The sequence below is a fragment of the Triturus cristatus genome, chromosome 2_2 (genome assembly GCF_964204655.1).
Source record: "Triturus cristatus chromosome 2_2, aTriCri1.1, whole genome shotgun sequence".
Lineage (NCBI taxonomy): Eukaryota > Metazoa > Chordata > Amphibia > Caudata > Salamandridae > Triturus > Triturus cristatus.
In genome coordinates, this window is record NC_140582.1 from 1240329985 (window position 1) to 1240352744 (window position 22760).

The window sequence follows — 22760 nt, forward strand, 5'->3', positions numbered from 1 at the left end:
GTATCATGAACTTTGTGATGCGTGTGCAGGTCATGACACAGGAACCATTTGGGCTTTTTTTTGCTGATGTTCAGCAACAAGCTCTTTTAATGTTTATTGTGAGCAGCAACAAGCAGAGGCGAGACCTACTGGCTTTTCCAATGCTCATTTTTATTAATCCCTCATACTACCCAGCACGGAATTTTTGCATTTTTTTTTATTGTTCTCTTGCTCAGTGGAAACAAAATGCACCATTAAACATGTCTGCTTCTGCTTGAGACCGCTACCATCTTTTCAAAGACATTGGCCTGCATCACTGCAAGGACATCAGATCACTTAAATTGAAAGCGCTGAAAGTGAGGTCACTAACATGTAAGGAACTTTTGAGAGATTAATAAAATAAGACAGTTTACAATCCAACTGCTCTCTGCTATGCGTCTCCCTCGTCTCAGTTCCTCAAACTCAATAGCAGTCGGTAATTATACCAGGTCTCGAAGAATCATAAAAACGTTACTAGACCTGAAGATCTAGTAACCTGAATAATCTACTTGACCCAACTGTAGTGTACTCGACCCCTAAAACTGGCCTCAATATGTGATAATAGGGGAATATTTTATTTTGCAGAGCCACCTTTTCTACATTGACATACGAAAGTGCCTTCCAATATGTGAGTTCAGCATACTTCCTGTACAAAAAAACTATTTGGTTTTGATTTAATAAACGAAACATTTGCTCCATGCATAATAAGAATCTACCCCACATACCCCTGACTTGCCTCTTAATTCACTATTAGCATTGTCATCTGGGCAGGGGCACGAATGTTTCTCATTTCAGCTTTAAAAACTCACTTTCAATAAATATATTGCTAAAGCATGCGGTGATAGTGCATTGTCATTTACAGCCATGACATTTTCCATTGAGACGGTCAAAAAGTTCCCACTAACAAGCAGTTTTACTTATAAAACTTTATCAATCAATCAGGATTTATAAAGAGCGGCTAATCACCCAATAGGATATCTAGGCGCTTTATAGGGTATAATAGTGTGTGTGCAATATAGTGTATAAACAATCTGTGAAAACTGGGTTTCAGCAAATATATATCATTTGCACATCACCAAGTAAAGTGTTCTGATATGTTTTCATCCAATAAAAATAATTTTTTTCATCACACAGAATTACAAAACAAGGACTATCATAATTACTGAAATTTATTTTGAAATGTTTGTACAGTTTACTTTTTAGCCATAAAACACGACATCCTACAGCCTTCCATTTCACACTTTTTGTACAGCACAGAAGAACTAAATTCCATTTCCCAATCACATTGCCAGAATTATGCAAGCATAAATACAATATATCTACAGATTTTTATGTGTGGAAGGAGACAATACCACTCAGAGGAAAGGTTAACTGAAGAGAAAACAAACTTGTTAGTTGGACAGAATGTGCTTTTAGGTTAATAAAATAAGAGGTTTTTTTCAGTATGTTCAAGTTTGTGATATATCCAAAATGTTTTTGTCTTGTTCGTCTGGCCAACAGAAAAAAATACAAACATTAAAAATAAGAAGGGTTGCACTGTGTATTGAAGCACAAGTTACTACTTGTGTAAAGAGACATTAGTTAGTGATAGATTCCTTACCTTAGAATATCCCCAGGTGTCAGACTGGACCCGGAAAGTTTTTCGTCAGCAGTACCCCTGCGTGTCGGTAGGTGGCGTCGTGCGGCTCCGCGTCCGTCGCTGGCGTCGTAAGCGCCGAGATGACGTCACGGAGACTACTTAGGCGCCACCCATGCGCGCTGACGTCCGATCTGTCCACGACTTTCCGCACCAGGAATGCAGAACCATGCAAGAAACTGACCACTGGTGCCAAGAAACTAGGGCCCTGAAAGGGATGACCTTAACCCTAGCATCAGTTAGCAGGACGGGGAAGATGGGTGGGGCGGTAAGGAATCTATCACTAACTAATGTCTCTTACAGATATATCGTTACACAAGTAGTAACTTGTGCATCTGAAAGAGACACGTTAGTGATAGATTCCTTACCTTAGAATAGATACCCCAGCAATACCAACCCCAGTGGTGGGTCTGCGAACAGGATTACACCAGAAAGTCACGGAGAACAGAACGGCCAAAGAAGCCGTCTCTCCGGACTCGACTGTCAAGGCAGTAATGCTTGGTAAACGTGTGCAGCGAGGCCCACGTAGCTGCCTGACAAATGTCCTGCAAGGGAACACCGCGTCCCAAGGCAGTAGTGGCTGCCGTTGCCCTGGTAGAATGGGCACGCAGCCCCACAGGAGGCTCCTTCTTGGCCAACGAGTAACATGCTTTGATGCACAGAACGACCCACTGAGAGATGGTTCGTTTGTGCACGGCCCGACCTTTTTGGCGCCCACGTAGCCAACAAAGAGCTGGTCATCCACTCGGAACTGGCGTGTGCGCTGCAGGTTGAACGAGAGCGCACGTTTTGGGTCCAGACGGTGGAGCCTCTCTTCCTCCTTAGAAGGATGCAGAGGCGGAAAGAAGGTGGGCAAAGTGATGGTCTGCCCGATGTGGCAGGGCATGACAACCTTTGGCAGGACGGGTCCTTAGAACCACCTTGTCTGGATGAACAGAAAGGAGGTGATAGCTACAAGGAAAGCCGTCTTGAGAGTGAGAAGACGTAAGGGACAGTTATGAAGGGGTTCAAAGGGAGCGCACATCAGATAAGTCAAGACAAGATTTAAGTCCCATTGAGGCATTATGAAAGGCACAGGAGGAAACGTGTGTGTAATTCCTTTGAGGAAGCGATTAACGACTGGGAACTTAAAAAGAGAAGGCTGATCTGGAAGCCGTAGAAAAGCAGAGATGGCCGAAAGATAACCTTTGATAGTGCCCAGAGCAGAGCCCTGCTGGGCCAAAGAGAGAAGGAACAGAAGAACCTCGGAAAGAGGGGCAGAATGGGGATCCACAGCCTTTGCTGTGCACCATGCCACAAATTTGTTCCACCTGCAGGCGTATACCGTTTTAGTGGAGGGACGCCTGGCTGCCAGAATGACATCACATACTTCGGGAGGAAGATCGAAGGCTGTCAACTGTCGCCGCTCAATCTCCACGCATGGAGGTGGAGGCTGGACAGGTTCGGGTGGAGGACCATCCCCTGCTGCTACGACAGAAGATCCTCCCGAAGAGGCAGTCGGATTGGGGGATCGATTGTCATGCTGAGTAGCTCGGGATACCAGTATCTTCGTGCCAAATCCGGAGCCACAAGGATGACTTGGGCCCGGTCGCGCCAAATCTTCTTCAGCACTCTGGGCAGAAGTGGTATAGGCGGAAAGGCATATAACAGACCGCAACTCCACTCGCGACGAAAAGCGTCGCCGAGCGAGCACCGCCTTGGAAGTTCCAACACGCAGAACTGATGCCATTGCGTGTTCTCTTCTGTGGCGAATAGATCTAACCAAGGATCTCCCCACTGCAGAAAGAGACCTTGCGCCATGTCAGAGTTCAGACGCCATTTGTGATCCATCATGCACCAGTGGCTGAGTTTGTCCGCCCTGGCGTTCAGAGAACCTGCCAGGTGTTGAACCACCAAGGTAATGCCTTGATGTTCCAGCCATGTCCAGAGGCACAGAGCCTCCTGACATAGGGTCCACGACCCCACCCCGCCCTGTTTGTTGCAATACCACAGGGCGGTGTGTGAGAAAGTGGCTCTGTATATACTGTTCCCAAATAGGTACAGTGTGTACAAGTCCACAGTTTCCAGAGGTTTGGCAGAGGTTAAAGTTAGATATAACCATACTCTCTAAAGTAGGTAGCTTGGTCGAGCAGTAAGGCAGTATCAGAGGACAGTGTAAAGCATTTGTTGTACACACTCAGTCAGCAAATGGTCTCACACACTCAAGAACTGAACTCTAGGACAATGGTTTATATAAAACATATATAGTTGTTTTATTTTAGAACCAACAATAGGTATCAAAATATACTTTCTCAGAATGAGATGCTTTAGTTAAAAACTTTGCAATAGGCAATTGACTTTTGCAGATAATAGTTACAGTTTTGTTGCAATAGGCAACACAATTTCAAACACAATAATACATTGAGCTCAATGTGAATTTTAAGTTATTTGCAAGTGATTACTTTCAGGATTACTTTTCTAACTCCAGGACTGGATCCTAGATTCAGTCCTGGGACAGTTCTTGGAAACAAGTGAGTAAATTAGTTTAAGTTACGGTTGTGACTTTTAAGCAATATTTTGCTATTTTAAAAGTTGACACTTAGAAACTTTTTCTGTTCATATTACCAATGTTATCCTATGGAAGGGGTTTCACTTAGGAGGTAAGTGGGGTTATGGGTACTTTTTCTAGGTCAGTGTTGGATCCTGGATCCAGCCACCTGCAAGCAGTTGAGAAACTACGTTTAACTTGTACAGGCGATTTTTAAGGAATATTTATAAGTTTGTAAAATCGACACTTAGAAGAAATTTCATAGAAAAACAGTCAATGGTTCCCTATGGAAGAAAATTCAAGTTACGGGTAAAGTATGTTCTTGTTACTCTTGTAATCCAGGGCTGGGCTCCTAGGCTCAGTACTGGGACCTCTATCTAAAACAGGTAAGTAATTACGTTTTCACAGTTGGTACGATTTTTAAAGAATAATTGTAGTTTGCAAAAATTGACTCAAGAAATTTCACAGAAAAGCAGTCAATGATTTCCTATGGGAGAAAATTGGGTTAGTGGTAAGTACGGTTGTGATTACTTTTCAGGGTCAGTGCTGGGCACCAAGATCCAGCACTGGGAGCTCTCCTATTAGCAGGTGAGTATTTCTGTTTTTGTTACTCGGTTGATTTTAGGTGAATATTTTAAGTTTAAGAAACTCCACACTTAGAAGAAATTTCAGAAGAAACCAGTCAATGTTACCCTATGGAAGAAAAGTGAGTTATCGGCTTTTGGGTAAGTACTCGACTGGCATAGTTATGGTTCTGTTCACAGACTCAGGGGTCTCCCAGGGTCAGGTTGGTACAGTTGTTATACCCTCAGCGGCACTGGGGCGGCCGGGTGCAGAGTGAGTAAGGCTCAATGTTATCCTATGGGAGGCAGGGGGGCCTTGGTTGGTGGCTGCTGACTAGCAGGCCACGCGGTTGTGAGAGCTGGGCTCCTGGTCACTTGCTCAGGGCAAATGGGGAAGTAGATCGGAGTAGAAGTTGCACTGCCAGGGCCACTTGGACGGCTGGGTGCAGGGTGCTTTTGAGCCTTCAGGCGGTCAATGGATTTCAATGGGAAAGCTCAAGGACGAACAAAGGCTGCAAGCTCGGGGACGAAGATTCTTCGGGTGCCACCACCAATTCGAGAGGTAAGTTGGGTAGTTGGAGGATAGGTAGGTACCCAGGAGTCGGGCACAGGGAACCGCAGGGTGCAGGGGTGCCTTTTGATGTTGGGAAATCTTACCCTCTGTTGATCGCGGTTGAGGGGGGTCCCTGGTTCTGAGGCTGCAGGCGGCATCAGGAGTGTCGAGGTGGGTCCTTGGGTGCCGGATTTGGGGTCACAGTCGCCGGGGGGACGTCCTTTGGGTCTTTGTCCACTCCGGCACAGGCCAGGCTTGGCGGGTGCAGAGTGTGCATGGTTCGTGGTTTGGGGCTGATGCCAGGGGTTAGAAACTTGCTTTGAGCAGAGCCACTGCTCATGGGAGTCCCAGATGCTCAGAGTCACAAGGTAGCCAGGTCCTCCAGGGTTTGTGAGGTGGCTGGCCACAAGAGGTGCTGGGATTTAGCGGGAGCAGGTTCGAGGGTCAACAGGCCGGTAGGGCTGGGGCCAAAGCAGTTGGTGTCTTCCTCTTCTTAGCACCTGCACGGCAGGTCTTCTTTCTTCTTGCTCTTCTTTGCTTTTTCGGAATCTGGAATCTGAAGAAGGAAGGTTCAGGGTGCCTCTAAATACTAGATTTAGGGGTGTTACAGGTAGGTAAAGGGCAGGGACCAATGGGTCCCTGCCCTGGGGTGGGTACACCCCCTCTCCTGCCACTCTCCTGTGGGAGGGGGGCAGTAGCCTAGTCCTGATTGGGCAGGGCTTCCCTTCTTCAAGATGGCGAGCGCCCGGAGATGTGCTTCACCTAGCCTCCTCCACCTGAGGGGTGGGGTTGGCAGGCTGGCACATCCCCTGTCCTTACTTGGGGTTTCCGGCCAGTCTTCCCGCCAGAGTGGGGGTCAGAACCGGTAGGGACCAGTCTGCTGGGTACAGCAAGTGGCCTGGAGAAGCTCACAAAGGCGGCATGCCTTTGAAGCTTCCCCTGCCCATCCTGGGGGAGGAGACCTAGCACCTCGCCCAGGATGTGCATTGTTGCAGGCCCAGGAGAGCGGGGGCTCTCCTACCCAGGGGTCCAGCAACATGTCTGCTGTGTGGCAGCCTAGGCAGCCTCAGAACAGACGTGGATTGTAGGTCAGGTTTTAGGGGGCATCTCTAAGATGCCCTCTATAGTGCTTTGTACATTAAATCCCACACTGGCATCAGTGCGGGTTTAACGTGCTGAGAAGTTTGATACCAAACTTCTCAGTCTTCAGTGTTGCCATTATGGTGCTGTGGAGTTCGTGTTCTACGAGCTCTCAGCACCATATACTCTTAAATGGCAGCACTGCACTTACAGTGCCCAGGAATGGACCTGGGTACTGTAGGGGCACAGGGCTAATGCCTACACCACTGGCATAGGGCACCCAGCTAGAGGGGTGGCTGATGTATGCCAGGGCAGTGTAGGTTGTGGGCATGGCACACAGGGATGTGTGCCATGTCGACTCTTGGTTTTGCCTTGTACCCAGACATTCAGCCTGCAAGGGCAGTGTGGTTGTGTTAGGGTACAAGGCGTCTAAGGGTGGCACAATAAGTGCTGCAGCCCTTAGAGGCCTTCCCTGGTCACAAGGCCCTGGGTACCTAGGGTACCATTTACCAGGGGCTGACATGTGGCTAGGGTTTGCCAATTTGGAGTTTTAGGGAAGGAACATAGACCCTGGACACCTGATTGGCAGGAGTCCAGGGCACACTCAGTCAAAGTACATTCAGCATTTCAGCAAAAAGTGGGGGCATACCATGCAAGAAAGATGGCACTTTCTCACACGGTGGTGTTGTCTGTGATCACATGCACCACACTTCCCCGGACAGAGGGAAGGAATGCCTCTCCCAAGTGGCCGCCCCATCCCAGGAAGAACGCATCCGTCACCACTGTGTGCTCCAGTTGGGGAAGGGAGAGCGATCTGCCATTGACCCAAACGCGATTCGTGAACCACCACTACAATTGCCGTGCAGTGCCCTCCGAGATCTGGACGTGATCGGACAGGTTACCTTGATGCTGTGCCCACTGAAACTTCAGGTCCCACTGCAGAGCCTGCATATGCCATCTGGCATGTTGCACTAGCAGGATGCAGGAGGCCATCAGGCCCAGGAGCCAGAGGGTCATCCTGACTGAAACCCGGGATAGAGGCTGAAAGATCGGAATCATAGCCTGAATATCCCAGACTCGCTGCTCGGGAGGATAAACCCGAAACCGCATCGAATCCAGAACCGCTACGATGAAGGGGAGCTTCTGAGAGAGACTCCGGTGCGACTTCGGCACGTTGATGGAGAACCCCAGCAAATGCAGGAGGTCGGCCGTAGTCTGGAGGTGGGAGACTACTGCCTGGAGCACGAGCTCGCCTTCAACAACCAGTCGTCGAGATAGGGAAAGACTGAAACCCCTGATCTGTGCAGATGAGCAGCGACCACCGCCATCACTTTCGTGAACACCCGAGGGGCACTGGTAAGGCCGAAGGGGAGCACGGCAAACTGAAAATGCTCCTGGCCTACCACTAGGAAGGCTTTGAGGCGGACGCTGCTGGAGCGGAGGTGGACTGACCAGCACGCTGGCCCCCTGTGCAGCCACGGCGGCCACCACGCCTGCGGCCGCGCTGAGGTTGGTTCTGAGCAGGCTTTTGGCTTAACGAAGGTGTAGGGACGCCCCTTCCGTGGCCACGAAAGGAACAAAAGGCAGACGTGGCCGGGCGCGTGGTGGAGAGACCCAAGGACTTGGCCGTAGCCCGAGAGTGCTTAAAACCTCCAGTGCATTGTCTGCCTTATCGCCAAACAGGCGTGTACCATCAAAAGGCATGTCCATGAGGGAACTCTGAACATCCCCTGAAAACCCTGTGGACCGCAGCCAGGCGTGGCGACACAGTGCTACTGTCATGGAGATCGCCCTACCCAAAGAGTCCGCGGTGTCCAGCCCACACCAGATGGCGAACTTTGCGGCGTCTTTCCCCTCCGCAACAGCTTGGGAAAGTACAGTCCGAACCTCCTCCGGACACGGGGGCACTGTCTGCACCACCGTGTCCCACACAGCGTGAGAGTAGCGGCCCAAGAGGCATGCGGTGTTGACTGACCGCAGCCCCAAGCTGGCAGAGGAAAACAACTTCTTGCCAAAGTGCTCCAGCTTCTTTGATTCCTTATCCGGCGGGCGGTAGGGAATGCGCTTTGGGAAGTGGAGGCCTGGATGACCAGGCTCTCCAGAGTTGCATGGTTTGTTAAAAAAGCAGGGTCACCCGGTGCCGGCCGATGACGCCTGGCCACGTTCTTATCCACAGGAACCCCTGTGGCTGGTCTAGACCAGGTGCCCATCAAAACATCCGTTAAGGCCTCACTGAACGGAAGCAGAGGCTCCATAGAACTTGCCGCCAGCTGAAGAACTTCAGTGAGGAGGTTGGTTTTGAGAGTGACAGTAGGCAGATCAAGGTCAAGGGCCTCTGCTGCTTTACGGAGCACCACAGTATATCTTGCACCTTCCTCCATAACAGTAGGAGGAGACACAGAAAACCAGGCTCAGAGGAGAGGTCAAGGCCACCTGCATCCTCCGATTCCTCGGCCCACTCCTGTTGAGACTCACACTGCCGTGCAAGAGGGTCCTCAGACCCTTCCCAGTCATCCCCCTCCACCACCGCCCGAGGCACAGGCTGCTGCGGTGGGGGGAGGGACAGGGGAATACAAATGGTCCGATGGCACCGGGAACGACGCCGGTTGGCGCCGATCCGGCTCCATGTCCCAATTAGGGTCCCAACCTGGAGCAAAATTGTCTGGAAACCCGGGCAAGGGCAGGGGTGGGACGAATGGGACCCATTGCGGCGCCGGGAACCACCAGCGGAGGACCCTGCAGCGCCGGGGCGCGGATCGCCGGCGGAGTACCTTGCGGCGGCAAGCAAGGGCCCTCAACTGGGACCGCGGGGCCCGAAGGCACGCCGGCGGGAGCTCGAGGCCTGAAAAGGCGGTCCATGGCGGCAAGAAAGTCTTGCACCTGGGCCGGAGTCGCCGACGGACCCGGATATGGTGGGAGGCTGCGGGACTCTGCGGGGGATGTACCCCTGGCCCCCTCGTCCGCAGATCGACGGGGGGACGTTGGAGAGCGCAAACGCTTCTTCGACTTTTTCTTGTGACGTCTCTTACTCGATTCCGAGCGTGAAAACTTCGACCCCGATGAGCGATGATGATGGCTCTGCGGTCGGTCCCTTGAGTGACCCCTGGACCTCGAATGGCGCGGAGACGACTGCCGGGCCTCCAGCAGCTTTTGGGACCGCTCCTGCAAAGCCTTCGGAGCCATGGCCAGACAGTCGGAACATGACCGGGAGTCATGGTCGCGCTCCAGACAGTAGAGACAGATGCCATGGGGGTCGGCCACCGACATCGAACGGCGACAGGCTCCGCAGGATTTAAACCCAGGCATCCCTACGCGGCACCAGGAGTCAAAGACTCAAAGAAGTAGAGACAAAAGTCTCAAAAAAAGTTAGTCAAAAAGTGACTAGGGTACGTGCTCTAACCGGATCTGCGCTTGCTGGCACGGAAAAGGAAAGAACTGACGTCAGTGCACATGGGTGGCGCCTAAGTAGTCTCCGTGACGTCATCTCGACGACGACGCCACCTACCGACGTGCAGGGGTAGTGCTGACGAAAAACTTTACGGATCCAGTCTGACACCTGGGGATATTCTATGGTAAGGAATCTATCACTAACGTGTCTCTTTCAGATGAGTGTTTTGAATATCTTATAGTACGTGGGTAAAGAGACAAAGCAACAATCAAATAAAGCACTGAGGAAGCCACAGAGCTTAATGGCTCTGTGGTGTGCCGACGATTACGCACCTGAAGGCTGGTGGCTGCTGTGTGAATCTGCAAGCAAAGCTGTGCAACCTGTAGGCTCGTCCCTGGTCCTTGGACCGCTTCCAGGCCCATCTGCTCTGGACATACCTCTCTCACTAGTGCGATCATCTTTTCGGTTTCTGCTGTCAGAAGCTGTAACGGAACCAGTATGGAGTTAGACAATTGCCTTGAAGCAGAATGACATGGCCTATAATAGGTAAAACACCAACTGAAATAGATGGACGTCCACCAGTGACTGCAGTATCACCCTGCTCATCAAATTAGAAAACTTTGAACCCTGAAAATGGTACAGCCTAAGACACTATTTTTTTTTTTAATAACAATTGAAAATATTTTAAACTAAGAAAAAAATGAAGGTCAACTACCTGCGAAAGCTTCACATTCTTAAGATTCAAAAAAGCATCTGAAAATTCCACACAATTGGTCAAGAGGTGACAAACATCATGAAAACTGTTATTTGAGCTCGTGTTTTTAAGTTTGTTCTTTATGGGTACTATTGTGAGTACTGTTGGATTCTTTATTGGCAGCACGAAGGTGGTCCTGTAGCATGAAGCTGCTTTGGGAGCCTTCGACATGAGCCCAGAATGTTCTGCTTGCCGCCGCTTTGGTAGGAGACAAAATGTATAGATGGGGCAGAAGGGTAAGAATGAGTAATGAATGAGACTCATCTTTTGTGATGCAACTTCATGCTTACTCTCCATTGGCACCTCGTGTACGCCATAGCCCAACATTCATTTTGGACCAAGGACGCATGAAATCTAAACAATTGCTGTTTGCATTCAAAATTTTAGCAAAAAAGCTTATAGGATGTTCTACTGGCCATTTGCTAAAAGTGATTGCAGCAAAATTCCTACCTTCCATATCGTACGGCTCAGAAATTCTGAACATTAAAGATGCCACAATTTTGAATACAAAAACAACAATTGATGAACAGAATGCAAAACAATGTCATGCATTCACCCCAGTACAGATATCTGGGCCTAAATCCATCGTTTTTTTGCTCACCATGCTATTCCAGTTTGAACCCAGCCAAATACAAATCAGCCTTGACCCTGTGCCTCATGGGAACAGCCCAGCCTGAACTGGCTGGGTCCAAACTGGGGTGGTGTGGTGAGCAAAAGAATGAGGGATTAAACCCAGATAGTTGTGACTGGGGGTGAATGTTTGCATTGTCCAGCATTCCATCCATCAATTGTTTACTTTGCAAATGTCGCCCTAAGTGGGAAGGGTATGCCCAGACGTTGGTCCCATGCCCACTACACCACTAGATTCAAGCTAGCCTGGCTGATGAAGGGTGATGCCCTGAAACCGGTCCCAGGATGCTAGTTTCTGGTCCAGGGAGGACCCGTCTTGGCAGTTTGTGCTGGACTGTTCCCACAAGGAACAGGGTCAAGACTGATTTGCATATGGCTGGGTCCAAACTGGGGTGGTGTGGTGAGCAAAAAAATGATGGATTAAACCCAGATCCTTGTGACTGGGGGTGAATGTTTGCATTGTCCAGCATTCCGTCCATCAATTGTTTACTTTGCATATGTCGCCCTAAGTGGGAAGGGTATGCCCAGACGTTGGTCCCGTGCCCACTACACCACTAGATTCAAGCTAGCCTGGCTGATGAAGGGTGATGCCCTGAAACCTGTCTCAGGATGCTTATTTCCGGTCCAGGGAGGACCCGGCTTGACAGTTCGGGCTGGACTGTTCCCACAAGAAACAGGGTCAAGACTGATTTGCATATGGCTGGGTGTAAGAAAGTGGCTCTGTATATACTGCACCAAAGTAAGGTTCAGTGTGTACAGAGTCCAACAGTCCCCAAAGGTTTGGCAGAGGTTAAAGTTAGTTATAACCTTACTCTCTAAAGTGGGAGATTGGTCGAGCAGTAAGGCAGTATCATAGGACAGTGTAAAGCATCTGTTGTACACACTCAGTCAGCAAATGGTCTCACACACTCAAGAACTGAACTCTCGGCCAATTGGTTTGTATGTAAAAATATATTGTTGTTTTATTTTAGAACCACAAGTAGGTATAAAAATACTTTCTCAGAATGAGAAGCTATAGTTGAATACTTTCAATAAACAATAGACTTTTCAATGCAATAGATACGGTTGTTGCCATATGCAACACACTCCTAACATAATAATAACATTGAGCTCAATGGGAATTTTAAGTAAATGCAATATCAATTACTTTGCGTATGTTTTTCTCACTCAGGGCTGGATCCTGGATTCAGCCCTGGTGCATCTCCTGTAAACAGTTGAAAGAAATCGTTTATAGTAAACAGGCGATTTTTAAGGAATATTTGTAAGTTGCAAAAATCGACACTTAGAAGAATTTCTGGGGAAAACCAGGCAATGTTATCCTATAGGGGAAAATCAGGTCATCTGAAAATCACAGCTGTAATTACTTTTTAGGGTCAGTGCTGGGTACCAAGATCCAGCACTGGGATCTCTCCTGGTAACAGGTGAGTAATTTCGATTTCGTTGATCGGATGATTTTTAGTGAATATTTCAAAGTTTCAAAACTTGACACAGAGAAGAATTTCCAAGTGAAAACCAGTCAATGTTACCCTATGGAGAAAATGTAAGTTATCGGCTTTCAGGTAAGTACTCGACTGGCAGAGTTGAGGTTCTGGGGTTAGACTCAGGGGTCTCCCAGGTTCAGGTAGGTACAGTAGTTACACCCTCAGCGGCACAGGGGCAGTCGGGTGCAGAGAGAATAGGCCCAATTTTAGCCTATGGCGGGTAGGGGGCCTTTGGTTGGTGGCTGCTAACAGGCAGGCCACACGGCGCTTTTGAGCCGTCGGGCGCTCAATGGATTTCAATGGGAAAGCTGCGTGACGAACAAAGGCTGCAAGCTCGGGGACGGAGATTCTTCAGGTGCGACCACCACTTCGAGAGGTAAGTTGGGAAGCTGTAGGTTAGGTAGGCACCCAGGAGTTGGGCACAGGGGGCCGCAGGGCACTGGGTGCAGGGGTGTCCTTGGCGTCGGTAAATCTTACCCTCTGCTGGTCGCGGTTTGGGGGGTCCCTGGAGTTGAGGCTGCAGGCGTCGTCAGGAGCGTCGAGGAGGGTCCTTGGGTGCTGGATTCTTGGTCACAGTCGCCGGAGGGACGTGGTCGTGGTCTTTGTTCACTCAGGCACAGGCCGGGCTCGACGGGTGCAGAGTGTGCTGGATTCGCAGTTCCTGGCTGGCACCAGGGGTTGTTGCTGTTTGAGCAGAACCACTGCTCGTGGGAGTCCCGGTCTTTAGATGAGCAAGGCAGTCAGGTCCTCTGGGCTTTTTGATGTTGCTGACCACTGGAGACGCCGGGGTTTAGCAGGAGCAGGTTCGAGGGTCGACAGGCCGGTAGGCTGGGGCCTAGTCAGTTGGTGTCCTCTTGTTAGCAGCTGCACGGCAGGTCTTCTTTCTTCTTTGTAGTTTTGGAATCGGGATCTGAGTAAGGAAGGTTAAGGTTGCCCTAAATACTAAATTTAAGGGCGTTACAGGTAGGGAAAGGTCAGGGACCAATGGGGCCCTTTCCTGGGGTGAGTACACCCCCTATCCTGCCACTCTCCAGTGGGAGGGGGGCAGGAGCTTAGCCCTGATTGGGTAGGGCTTCCCATCCTAAAGATGGCGAGAGCTCAGAGTCGTGCTTCACCTCGAACTCCCCCACCTAAGGGGTGGGGTTAACAGAGGCTTGCACACCCCCTTTCCTCACTTGGGTTTTCCAGCCAGTCTTCCCGCCAGAGTGGGGGTCAGAACCGGTGGGGACCAATTGCTGAGTACAGCAAGTGGTCTGGGGAGGCTCACAAAGGCGGCATGCCTTTGAAGCTTCCCCTGCCCATCCTGGGGGAGAAGGCCTAGCACCTCACCCCAGGATGTGCATTGTTGCAGACCCACGAGAGCAGATAGCTCTCTACCCAGGGGGGCAGCAACATGTCTGCTGGGTGGCAGCCTAGGCAGCCTCTCAGTCAGGACGTGGGTAAGTTTCAGGGGGCAACTCTAAATTGCCCTCTGTCATGCATTTTACATTAAATTCCACACTGGCATCAGTGTGAATTTAACGTGCTGAGAAGTTTGACACCAAACTTCTCAGTCTTCAGTGTAGCCATCATGGTGCGGTGGAGTTCGTGATGACGATTTCCCAGCACCATATACTCTTAATGGTATCACTGCACTTACAGTGCCCAGGAATGGACCTGGGTACTGTAGGGGTACAGGGCTCATGCACCTGTACCCACACCACTGGAATAGGGCACCCAGCCAGAGGGGTGACTGAGGTATGCCAGGGCAGTGTGTTGTGGGCATGGCACACAGGGATGTGTGCCATGTCAACTCTTTGTCTTGTTCTGTACCAAGGCACTCAGCCTGCAAAGGCAGTGTGTGTGTGTCAGGGTACAGGGCCTCTAAGAGTGGCACGATAAGTGCTGCAGCCCTTAGGGGCCTTCTCTGGTCACAGTGCCCTGGGTACCTAGGGTACCATTTACCAGGGGCTGACATGTGGCCAGAGATGCCAATTGAGTTTAGGTTTTAATACAGTTTTTAGGGAAGGAACACAGGACCTCGGCACCTGATTGGCAGGAGCCCAGGGCACACTCAGTCAAAGTACATCAGCAATTCAGCAAAAAGTGGGGGCATACCATGCAAGAAAGATGGCACTTTCTCACACTGCGTCCAAACTGGGGTGGTGTGGTGAGCAAAAGAATGATGGATTAAACCCAGATCCTTATGACGGGGGTGAATGTTTGCATTGTCCAGCATTCCGTCCATCAATTATTTCTTTTGCAAAAGTCGCCCTAAGTAGGAAGGGTATGCCCAGACGTGGGTCCGTGCTCACTACACCACTGGATTCAAGTCAGCCTGGCTGATGAAGGGTGATGCCCTGAAACTGGTCCCAGGATGCTTGTTTCTGGTCCAGGGAGGACCCGGCTTGGCAGTTCGGGTTGGACTGTTCCCACAAGGAGCAGGGTCAAGACTGATTTGCATATGACTGGGTCTGAACTGGGGTGGTGTGGTGAGCAAAAGAATGATGGATTAAACCCAGATCCTTGTGACTGGGGGTGAATGTTTGCATTATCCAGCATTCCGTCCATCAATTGTTTCTTTTACAATTTTAAATACAGCACAAGCCATTTTTTTCAAGAGATTGTTTTTAATTCCGTTACATATCTCCCAAGCACAAATGCGACTAGAATATGGATTAAAAAATCAGATTCTGGCCAGACAAGGTGCACTAGTAAAATATTACTGGAGGATGAGGGAAGCAGACGACAACACCTTAGCCCACTATTGCTGGGTAGAGGTCGAAAATCAAGCAAGGCTAATCAACTCTATTACGGTAGTTTTGAAGGAATCTCTCTCAGCATTACAGCTAGAGGAGGCTTGGTTTATCCCTACAACGTTCTCCGGATCCAAATTGGTCGTGAATAAAGCCATCAAACAGATTTCTTTAGTAACGGATAAAACTGCCTTTTCAAAAAAACACCATGCTTGGGCAGTGATACATGCTTATCAGATGCTGAAACCCCAACCGTACCTGTCTGAGCACTTTTCTTATCAGGAAAAGCAATATTTGACAGTGCTGCGAATGGGGTCATTTCCCACAAAGGATTTGACCCCAAAATGGAAATACACATGGCCATCCAAGGAATGCCACCTTTGCGGACAAGGAGACGAGTCATTATTACATCTATTATGTATCTGCCCTGCACTACTAGAATCTCGAAAAACTGTCCTTCGGGAGGCCTTGGGGAAGGAACAAGTAAGAACATGTAGAGCAGCAGTCATAAAGTGTCTTGGAGGGTTGTCGATTCAACTGTCTTGCAGAGCCATACATTTCTGGAAAATCGCGGCAAAAAAACTGGACAAAAAAAGTAATTCAATTCAAATTGCTTAACAACAATCTGTATACATATTTTCCAATTGCACAGATATCCTTGCCAACACTTTTATCTTTTTTAACCGTTGTTTATCGCTTGTGGTCATGTCCTAGTTACCTTTTTTTATAACAGGTTTTTAAAATGTATACTTAAAGTATTATGTTCCATGGTAGTTCTTCCACCCTTTTATGATTTTTAAAGAAATCAAATAAAAGTATATTTGACTTGACTATAGGCCATTTAGTTCTGACCCTACACAAAAAGCAACAGTAAATTCCAAACACCTACGGCACATTTAATCAGAATACAAGCTACTACAGGTGGATTTCTGGTTTTCTAAGTTTCATCGGTGAAGTACAGATTGAGCACCTCTGCACACTGAGCTGGCAAACCAAGTCCTGAACTTTTCTACCCAAACAAAGGGCCTGGAACATTCCTATGAAGTGGACACCTCCCAATCTGGCTTCTGTCGCAACCACAGCACAGAGACTGCATTCTTCGCTGCCACAGAAAACATCCGCTTCCTCCTCGACCAGGGCGAGACAGCAGCCCTCATCCTGGTAGACTCTTGTCGGCCTTTGACACTGTTAGACCTGTCCGCCCTAGGGTGGTCTTCCCTGTTTTTTCCGCCCTTGCCTCATTTTTTTCCACCCTCTTTTTGGTTGGCTCTAGGTCTTCGGGCACCTTACCATTGCTAGTCAATGCTAAGGTGCAGGTGCTCTCTACCACTAAGATGGCTGCCACAGACCCCTGCTACTGTGGAGCGGTCTTTCAAGTAGCGCCCTAGTTGTCAGGAGCTGTCTAGAACCCTTAGATATTGTGACATCACTAGCCTGACTCCCCTGCCCATACCTAGAATGTAGAAGCCCCTGGAACCTTCTGGAATAGAGTGAGGTCACATGACTTGGGAATATAAATAGAAAGGGCGGGAAACTTTCTAGTTAGTTGTTGAGGAACCACTGACCTGGGGAGACCCTGTACTGGAGATTTAGGCGGAAGGGGGAGGGGGCACCTATACTACTAGGGGTGACTAGGTCTAGACCTTGCCCTCTAAGTTGAGTGAGGAAACCTGACCAAACCCACTGACCTGGCCCAGTGTGAGGGAATCCCCAGAGAACTGTCTAGAGAGGCCCGTCTGACAGCAGCCTCCAACTCAACCCCCCCCCCCCTATCTGTTTATTCACCTCACCAACCAGGGCAAAGGGCAAAGAACCATCCGTGCCACATGAGACCGCCACCTGTAACTGTGGAGCGCCGTCCTCTTACTGAAGCGCTGTGGCTGTGAAGCGCTAAGGGACCCCCCTGTCATCGCCGCTGCCCGAGTTACTGAAGCGCTGTGACTGTGGCGCGCTAATCGAACCCCCACTCACCGCCGCTGCCCAAGTTCTGTCAGCGCGGGTGCGACGAATAGGGAAATTGCCTCAGACTCTTCGCCGTTGCCAAGGACACTGCAGCTGTCAGGAGAGTCTGCCGCCCTGACGTGGCCCTCGCGTCAGCTGAGGAGAGTTCATTCCGCGGAGACACCAGCGGCCGCAACCGATCCCAGGAAGTTCACCATCCTCACGTGACGGGGGCGCCGGCCGTGTCACAGGCCTCGCCCCCGCCCTCATCCAGCCTCCTCCGCCCACATCCAGCCTCCTCCGCCCACATTCAGCCTTCTTCGCCCGCGTCATCACCCCCGCGAGCTGCGTGGCTCCAGCGGGAGTGAAACAGCTTGGGACCCTCTGGACCGACCCCCTCGGGAGGCGCCAGATCCTTGAGACCGACGCAAGGGCCCCGGAGGGCCGAAGAGTGCAGGTAACGACCCCGGGGAGGGAGCGGAAACTCACGGAGCGCGGGGCCTTGCCTGGAGAGCCAGCAGGCAAGCGCACAGCCCCCCTTAAGGAATTCCCCCTCCCTCATTGGAAGTAGTACAAGGAGACCATACCCCCCATTGCAAGGGATAGAATCATCAGGGATCGAGATTCTGTCAGAGAGGGTTGAGGGAGAGGGGGTTGGTACAAACGTTAACGAATTCATGCAAATTCACTGCCAATGTTTTGCTCAGTTGATAATGAATTCATGCTAAATTCACTGCCAATGTTTTGCTCAGTTGATAATGAATTCATGCTAATTTCATGCCAATGTTTTGCTCAGTTGATAACGAATTCATGCTAATTTACTGCCAATGATTCGTACAGTCTTAAATGAAATTCATGCTAATTTACTGCCAATGATTCGTACAGTCTTAAATGAAATTCATGCTGATTTATTGCCTAGGTTATGCTCCTAACTGGATGAATTCTTGCTAGCTTACCTCCTACTACAAAATGTTACATAAAGAGTCCTGTTTTTAATCACCAGTGGTGTGGTGTCAGATTATTGTGTGCGTTACTCTGCTAAGTTGGACGCGTGTGCTGCACGGCTACTTTATACAGAATGCCTTTGGGAGCCTTCCTGCCACGAGCCAGGCTACCCTTGTGAATTGGCAACCCCAGTTCCAACATAATTTGGTGCTCAGCGGTGGGATCCGATCCTGTAGTTGTGCAGCACCCTTCAGTGAAGCAGAGTACGCCGCAATTGGACACCTAGTGTTTAAGCAAGCATAGCCAGGTGGCCCCTACTGTCTAACGGTGTGCCCAGAGGATTGGCCTAGTTGTTACCTACGTCCTGATATTCACTCATATTGTCTGGGTCCCCACCTGTCAGAATGGAGTTCCAGCTAGCCAACATAGAGGAATACTCGGTGGTTCAGCTGAGGAGTTTCTGTCAGGGGATGGGGGTGGCAGTTGGGAAGAGAGCCAAAGGAGAAGAGCTCCGTAAAGCCTTACAAGCATGGGTATTAGCCCACCCAGAGAGGAAAGGGGACGAGGAGCCAGAGGGGCAAGGGGCATTAGGGGAGGCGGGCACGTCAGGAGAACTAGACCTGCTGCACGTTGATGTCAGTGAAAACTTGTCGCCAGGGAGACGTTCTGGGGCAGGCAGTAGCGTGTCTAGAAGGAGTGCCTCGCCGGAGGAGTATGAGGACAGGAGGGAGGAGAGGTTACTGAGATGGGAGCTTGCAAAGTTGGAAAAAGAAAAGGAAGATAAGAGGCTAGCAATGGAAGAAAGGAAGCTTGCGCATGAGCTCCAGCTCAAAGAATTGGAGTTGAGAGCATTACAGATCAGTGCGCAAGGGAATGTAAATGGTGGCAGCGTACCAGAGGTTCCACGGGAGCCTAAATTCTACCTCCCAAAAGATGTGATTGCTAGTTACGGGGTGGGGGATGACATCAACCGGTGGTTGGAGGCGTACGAAGTATCCCTGAAGGTCCATGGGGTGCCCACAAGCTACTGGGGGGGTGGCCTGTACCGATATATACCTCCTGTAGTGAGGGACACCCTCCTGTATTTAGAGAAGGTAGACCAAACCAACTATCCGGTGATGAAGGAGGCCCTGCTTAAAAAGTTTGGCCTCACCCCTGAGAGATACCGACAGAGATTCCGTAGCAGTCACAAGTTGACCACGCAGCACTGGGTGGATTTCTATGATTATGCCCGGAAGGCTTTAGATGGATGGGTGCGTGGCAGCGAGGTGCAGGATTTTGAGGGTCTGTACAACTTATTTCTGAGAGAGCACCTCTTGGATAGATGTTTTCCGGAGCTGCGCCAACACTTGGTGGACCGCAAGTTGACCGACCCCCGGACACTTGCGGAAGAGGCGGACACTTGGGTTAGCACCCGAGTGACCCTCAAGGGACCCGGGGGAGATGGCCCGAAGGGTGGACAGAGCGCCCCCCAGAAGAAAGAGGGGGGAGATAAAAAGAAGGAGCTCTTCCGAGGCCCACCAAACAGGCAGTTTGGGAAAAGTGTAGGGACTCCCTCTCAGTCCAGTTTCCCAAGGTCCACTCACCCTGACAAGGGTCAACCGCCAAGAACAGTCAAGTGTTATGAATGTGGGGAGGTGGGACACTATAAAGGGGATGTCCAGTGCCGCAAAAGAACTCCCGCCCCCGCAGGAGGTAAGCCCCCCGGGGTGGCTAGTATAGCGCTTGGGGTGGAGTTGCCCCTAGATCGGGAGGGGGAGTGGACAGGCCTGACCCTCGTCTCACTGGGAGATAGGGAAGAGGTTCCAGTGATTTCCTTACCATCGAATACTGCCAAATACCGGCAGAGGGTGCAGGTGAATGGACAGGAGGTGGAGGCTTTGAGGGACACAGGTGCCAGCATGACCACCGTAGTAAGGCGGCTGGTGTCCCCGGAGCAGTTGATCCCTGACGTGTTCCATCCGGCCGTATTGGCTGATGGTAGCCTGAGTCATTACCCAGTGGCTCGGGTTCCATTTGAGTGGGAAGGAGTTAAAGGCCCCTTGAAAGTTGCCGTGAGCCCCGCCTTGCCAGTGGACTGTCTGCTCGGGAACGATTTGGAGACCAACATCTGGAAGGAAGTGGAGCTACGAGCCCACACCGAAATGCTGGGGTTACCAGGATGGGCCTGTGTGGTTACAAGGTCCATGGCTGCCTGGCCAAGAAATCACACCGAGTTGGAGCCGGAAATAACAGCCCAACCCGAAGTTGGACCAGTAGAGGAGGTAGATACCCCCCGTGGGATGGAAGAGGAGCCGGCGGTTGTGGCTCCAGAATCCGCGGAGGTGGATGTTGTTCCTGAGGGGGACCTGCCTATCCCGGCCGGTTGGTGCGTGGAAGGAGGGCCTACCCGGGAGGAATTTCGCCGGGGCCAGAGAGAGTGCCCCACGCTTGAAGGCATGCGGCGACAGGCCACAGCTCAAGCGACCAATAAGGAATCCGGTAATTACCACGTTTACTGGGAGGATGGCCTCCTGTATAGCGAGCCGAAGGTTCAGGTGCATGGATCTTCAAGGGCCTTAGTAGTGCCCCAATGCTACCGGACCTTTTTGCTGGAGTTAGCCCATGAGATACCTCTAGCTGGACACCTGGGCCAGGACAAGACTTTCGCGCTGTTAGTCCCGCATTTTTATTGGCCCAGGATGAGAGTTGCCTCTGACACCTATTGCAAGACCTGCAAGACATGCCAGGCAAGTGGCAAGACAGGAACCAAGGTGAAGGTCCCCTTGGAACCGCTTCCGGTGGTCGGGACCCCTTTTGAGCGGGTCGGGATCGACATTGTGGGACCATTGGACCCTCCGACCTCTTCGGGACACCGGTTCATCCTGGTGTTAGTGGACCACGCCACCCGGTACCCTGAGGCCATTCCTCTGAGGACCATCACTGCACCCGTGGTGGCGCGGGCCCTAATGGGAATTTTTACCCGAGTGGGATTCCCCAAGGTCGTGGTGTCGGATAGGGGCACAAATTTTATGTCAGCCTATATGCAGGCCATGTGGAAGGAGTGCGGGGTGACCTATCGGTTCTCCACTCCTTATCACCCCCAGACTAACGGACTCGTAGAGCGTTTTAACAAGACCTTAAAGGGGATGATCCGGAGCCTGCCAGAGGACTTGAGGCGGAAATGGGACATCCTCCTCCCTTGCTTGCTATTTTCGTACCGCGAGGTGCCGCAGAAGGGAGTCGGGTTCAGCCCTTTTGAGTTGCTCTACGGCCATCCCGTTAGGGGGCCCCTCAGCCTTGTCAAAGAGGGATGGGAGAAGACTTCAATGAAGCTTCCCCGGGATGTTGTCAGCTATATGCTGGCATTCCGCAGCCAGATGGCCAAGCTGTGGAAGGAGGCCTCAGCCAATTTGGAGGCCAGTCAAGCCGTCATGAAGGAGTGGTATGACCGCAACGCTCGGACGGTGGAGTTGGATGCTGGACAGAAGGTGTGGGTCATGGAGCCTGGGGAGCTTAGCGCCCTCCAGGACCGGTGGACTGGTCCGTTCGAGATTGTGGAGCGACGAGGCCAGAACACCTATATAGTAGACTTGAAGACCCCCCGGCAGCCCCATCGGGTGTTCCACGCCAACCGCCTGAAGCCGCACCATGAGAGATCGGAGATGACCCTCCTTATGGTGACGGATGGGAGCGAGGAGGAAGAGAGCGAGCCTCTTCCTGACCTTCTGGCGGCTCAAGAGAAGGATGGTTCGGTAGAGGGAGTGGTCCTCTCCCCATCCTTGACCCCGGAACAACAGAGGGACTGCCGCCAGGTACTGGAGCAGTATGCCTCGTTGTTCTCCCTCACGCCTGGACTCACGCAACTGTGTACCCATGATGTGGACACAGGGGACAGCCCACCGGTTAAAGCCAAGTCTTATCGGCTGTCCGACAAAGTGAAGAATAGTATCCAGGGTGAGGTGACCAAGATGCTGGAGCTAGGAGTTATTGAGCCCTCCAGCAGCCCTTGGGCAAGTCCGGTAGTGTTGGTGCCGAAAGCGGCCCCACCGGGCACCACACCAGAACTTCGGTTCTGTGTGGATTATCGGGGTTTGAATTCCGTCACCAAGACGGACGCTCATCCGATCCCTCGGGCGGATGAGCTGATTGACCGGCTGGGAGCAGCCCGGTACCTTAGTACCATTGACTTAACGTCAGGGTACTGGCAGATTGCCATGGCGGACGGAGCACGGGAGAAAACGGCGTTCTCCACCCCCGAGGGCCACTTTCAATTTAAAGTGATGCCCTTTGGGCTCAAGAATGCTCCGGCCACGTTCCAGCGGTTGGTGAACCAGGTGCTATCTGGCATGGAGTCCTTCTCAGCGGCCTACCTGGACGACATAGCTGTCTTCAGTAGCGGCTGGGAGGACCATCTGCAGCATCTCCAGGAGGTGCTGCGGGCTCTGCAACAAGCTGGTCTAACCATCAAGGCCAGCAAGTGCCAGATTGGACAGGGATCTGTCGTTTACCTGGGACACCTGGTGGGCG

The 22760-nt window shown here is 51.1% G+C and overlaps 1 protein-coding gene across 2 annotated transcripts in view; it reads right to left on the bottom strand.

Moving 5' to 3' along the window:
- The window catches only part of CCDC142 (coiled-coil domain containing 142), a 261614-nt gene that overhangs the window by 135311 nt on the left and 103543 nt on the right, over positions 1-22760 (bottom strand). For both annotated transcript variants that reach the window (XM_085642907.1, XM_085642908.1), the window contains one exon: positions 10098-10247. In XM_085642907.1, the coding sequence (XP_085499033.1) occupies positions 10098-10247 (150 nt within the window). The remainder of the gene's footprint in view (positions 1-10097; positions 10248-22760) is intronic.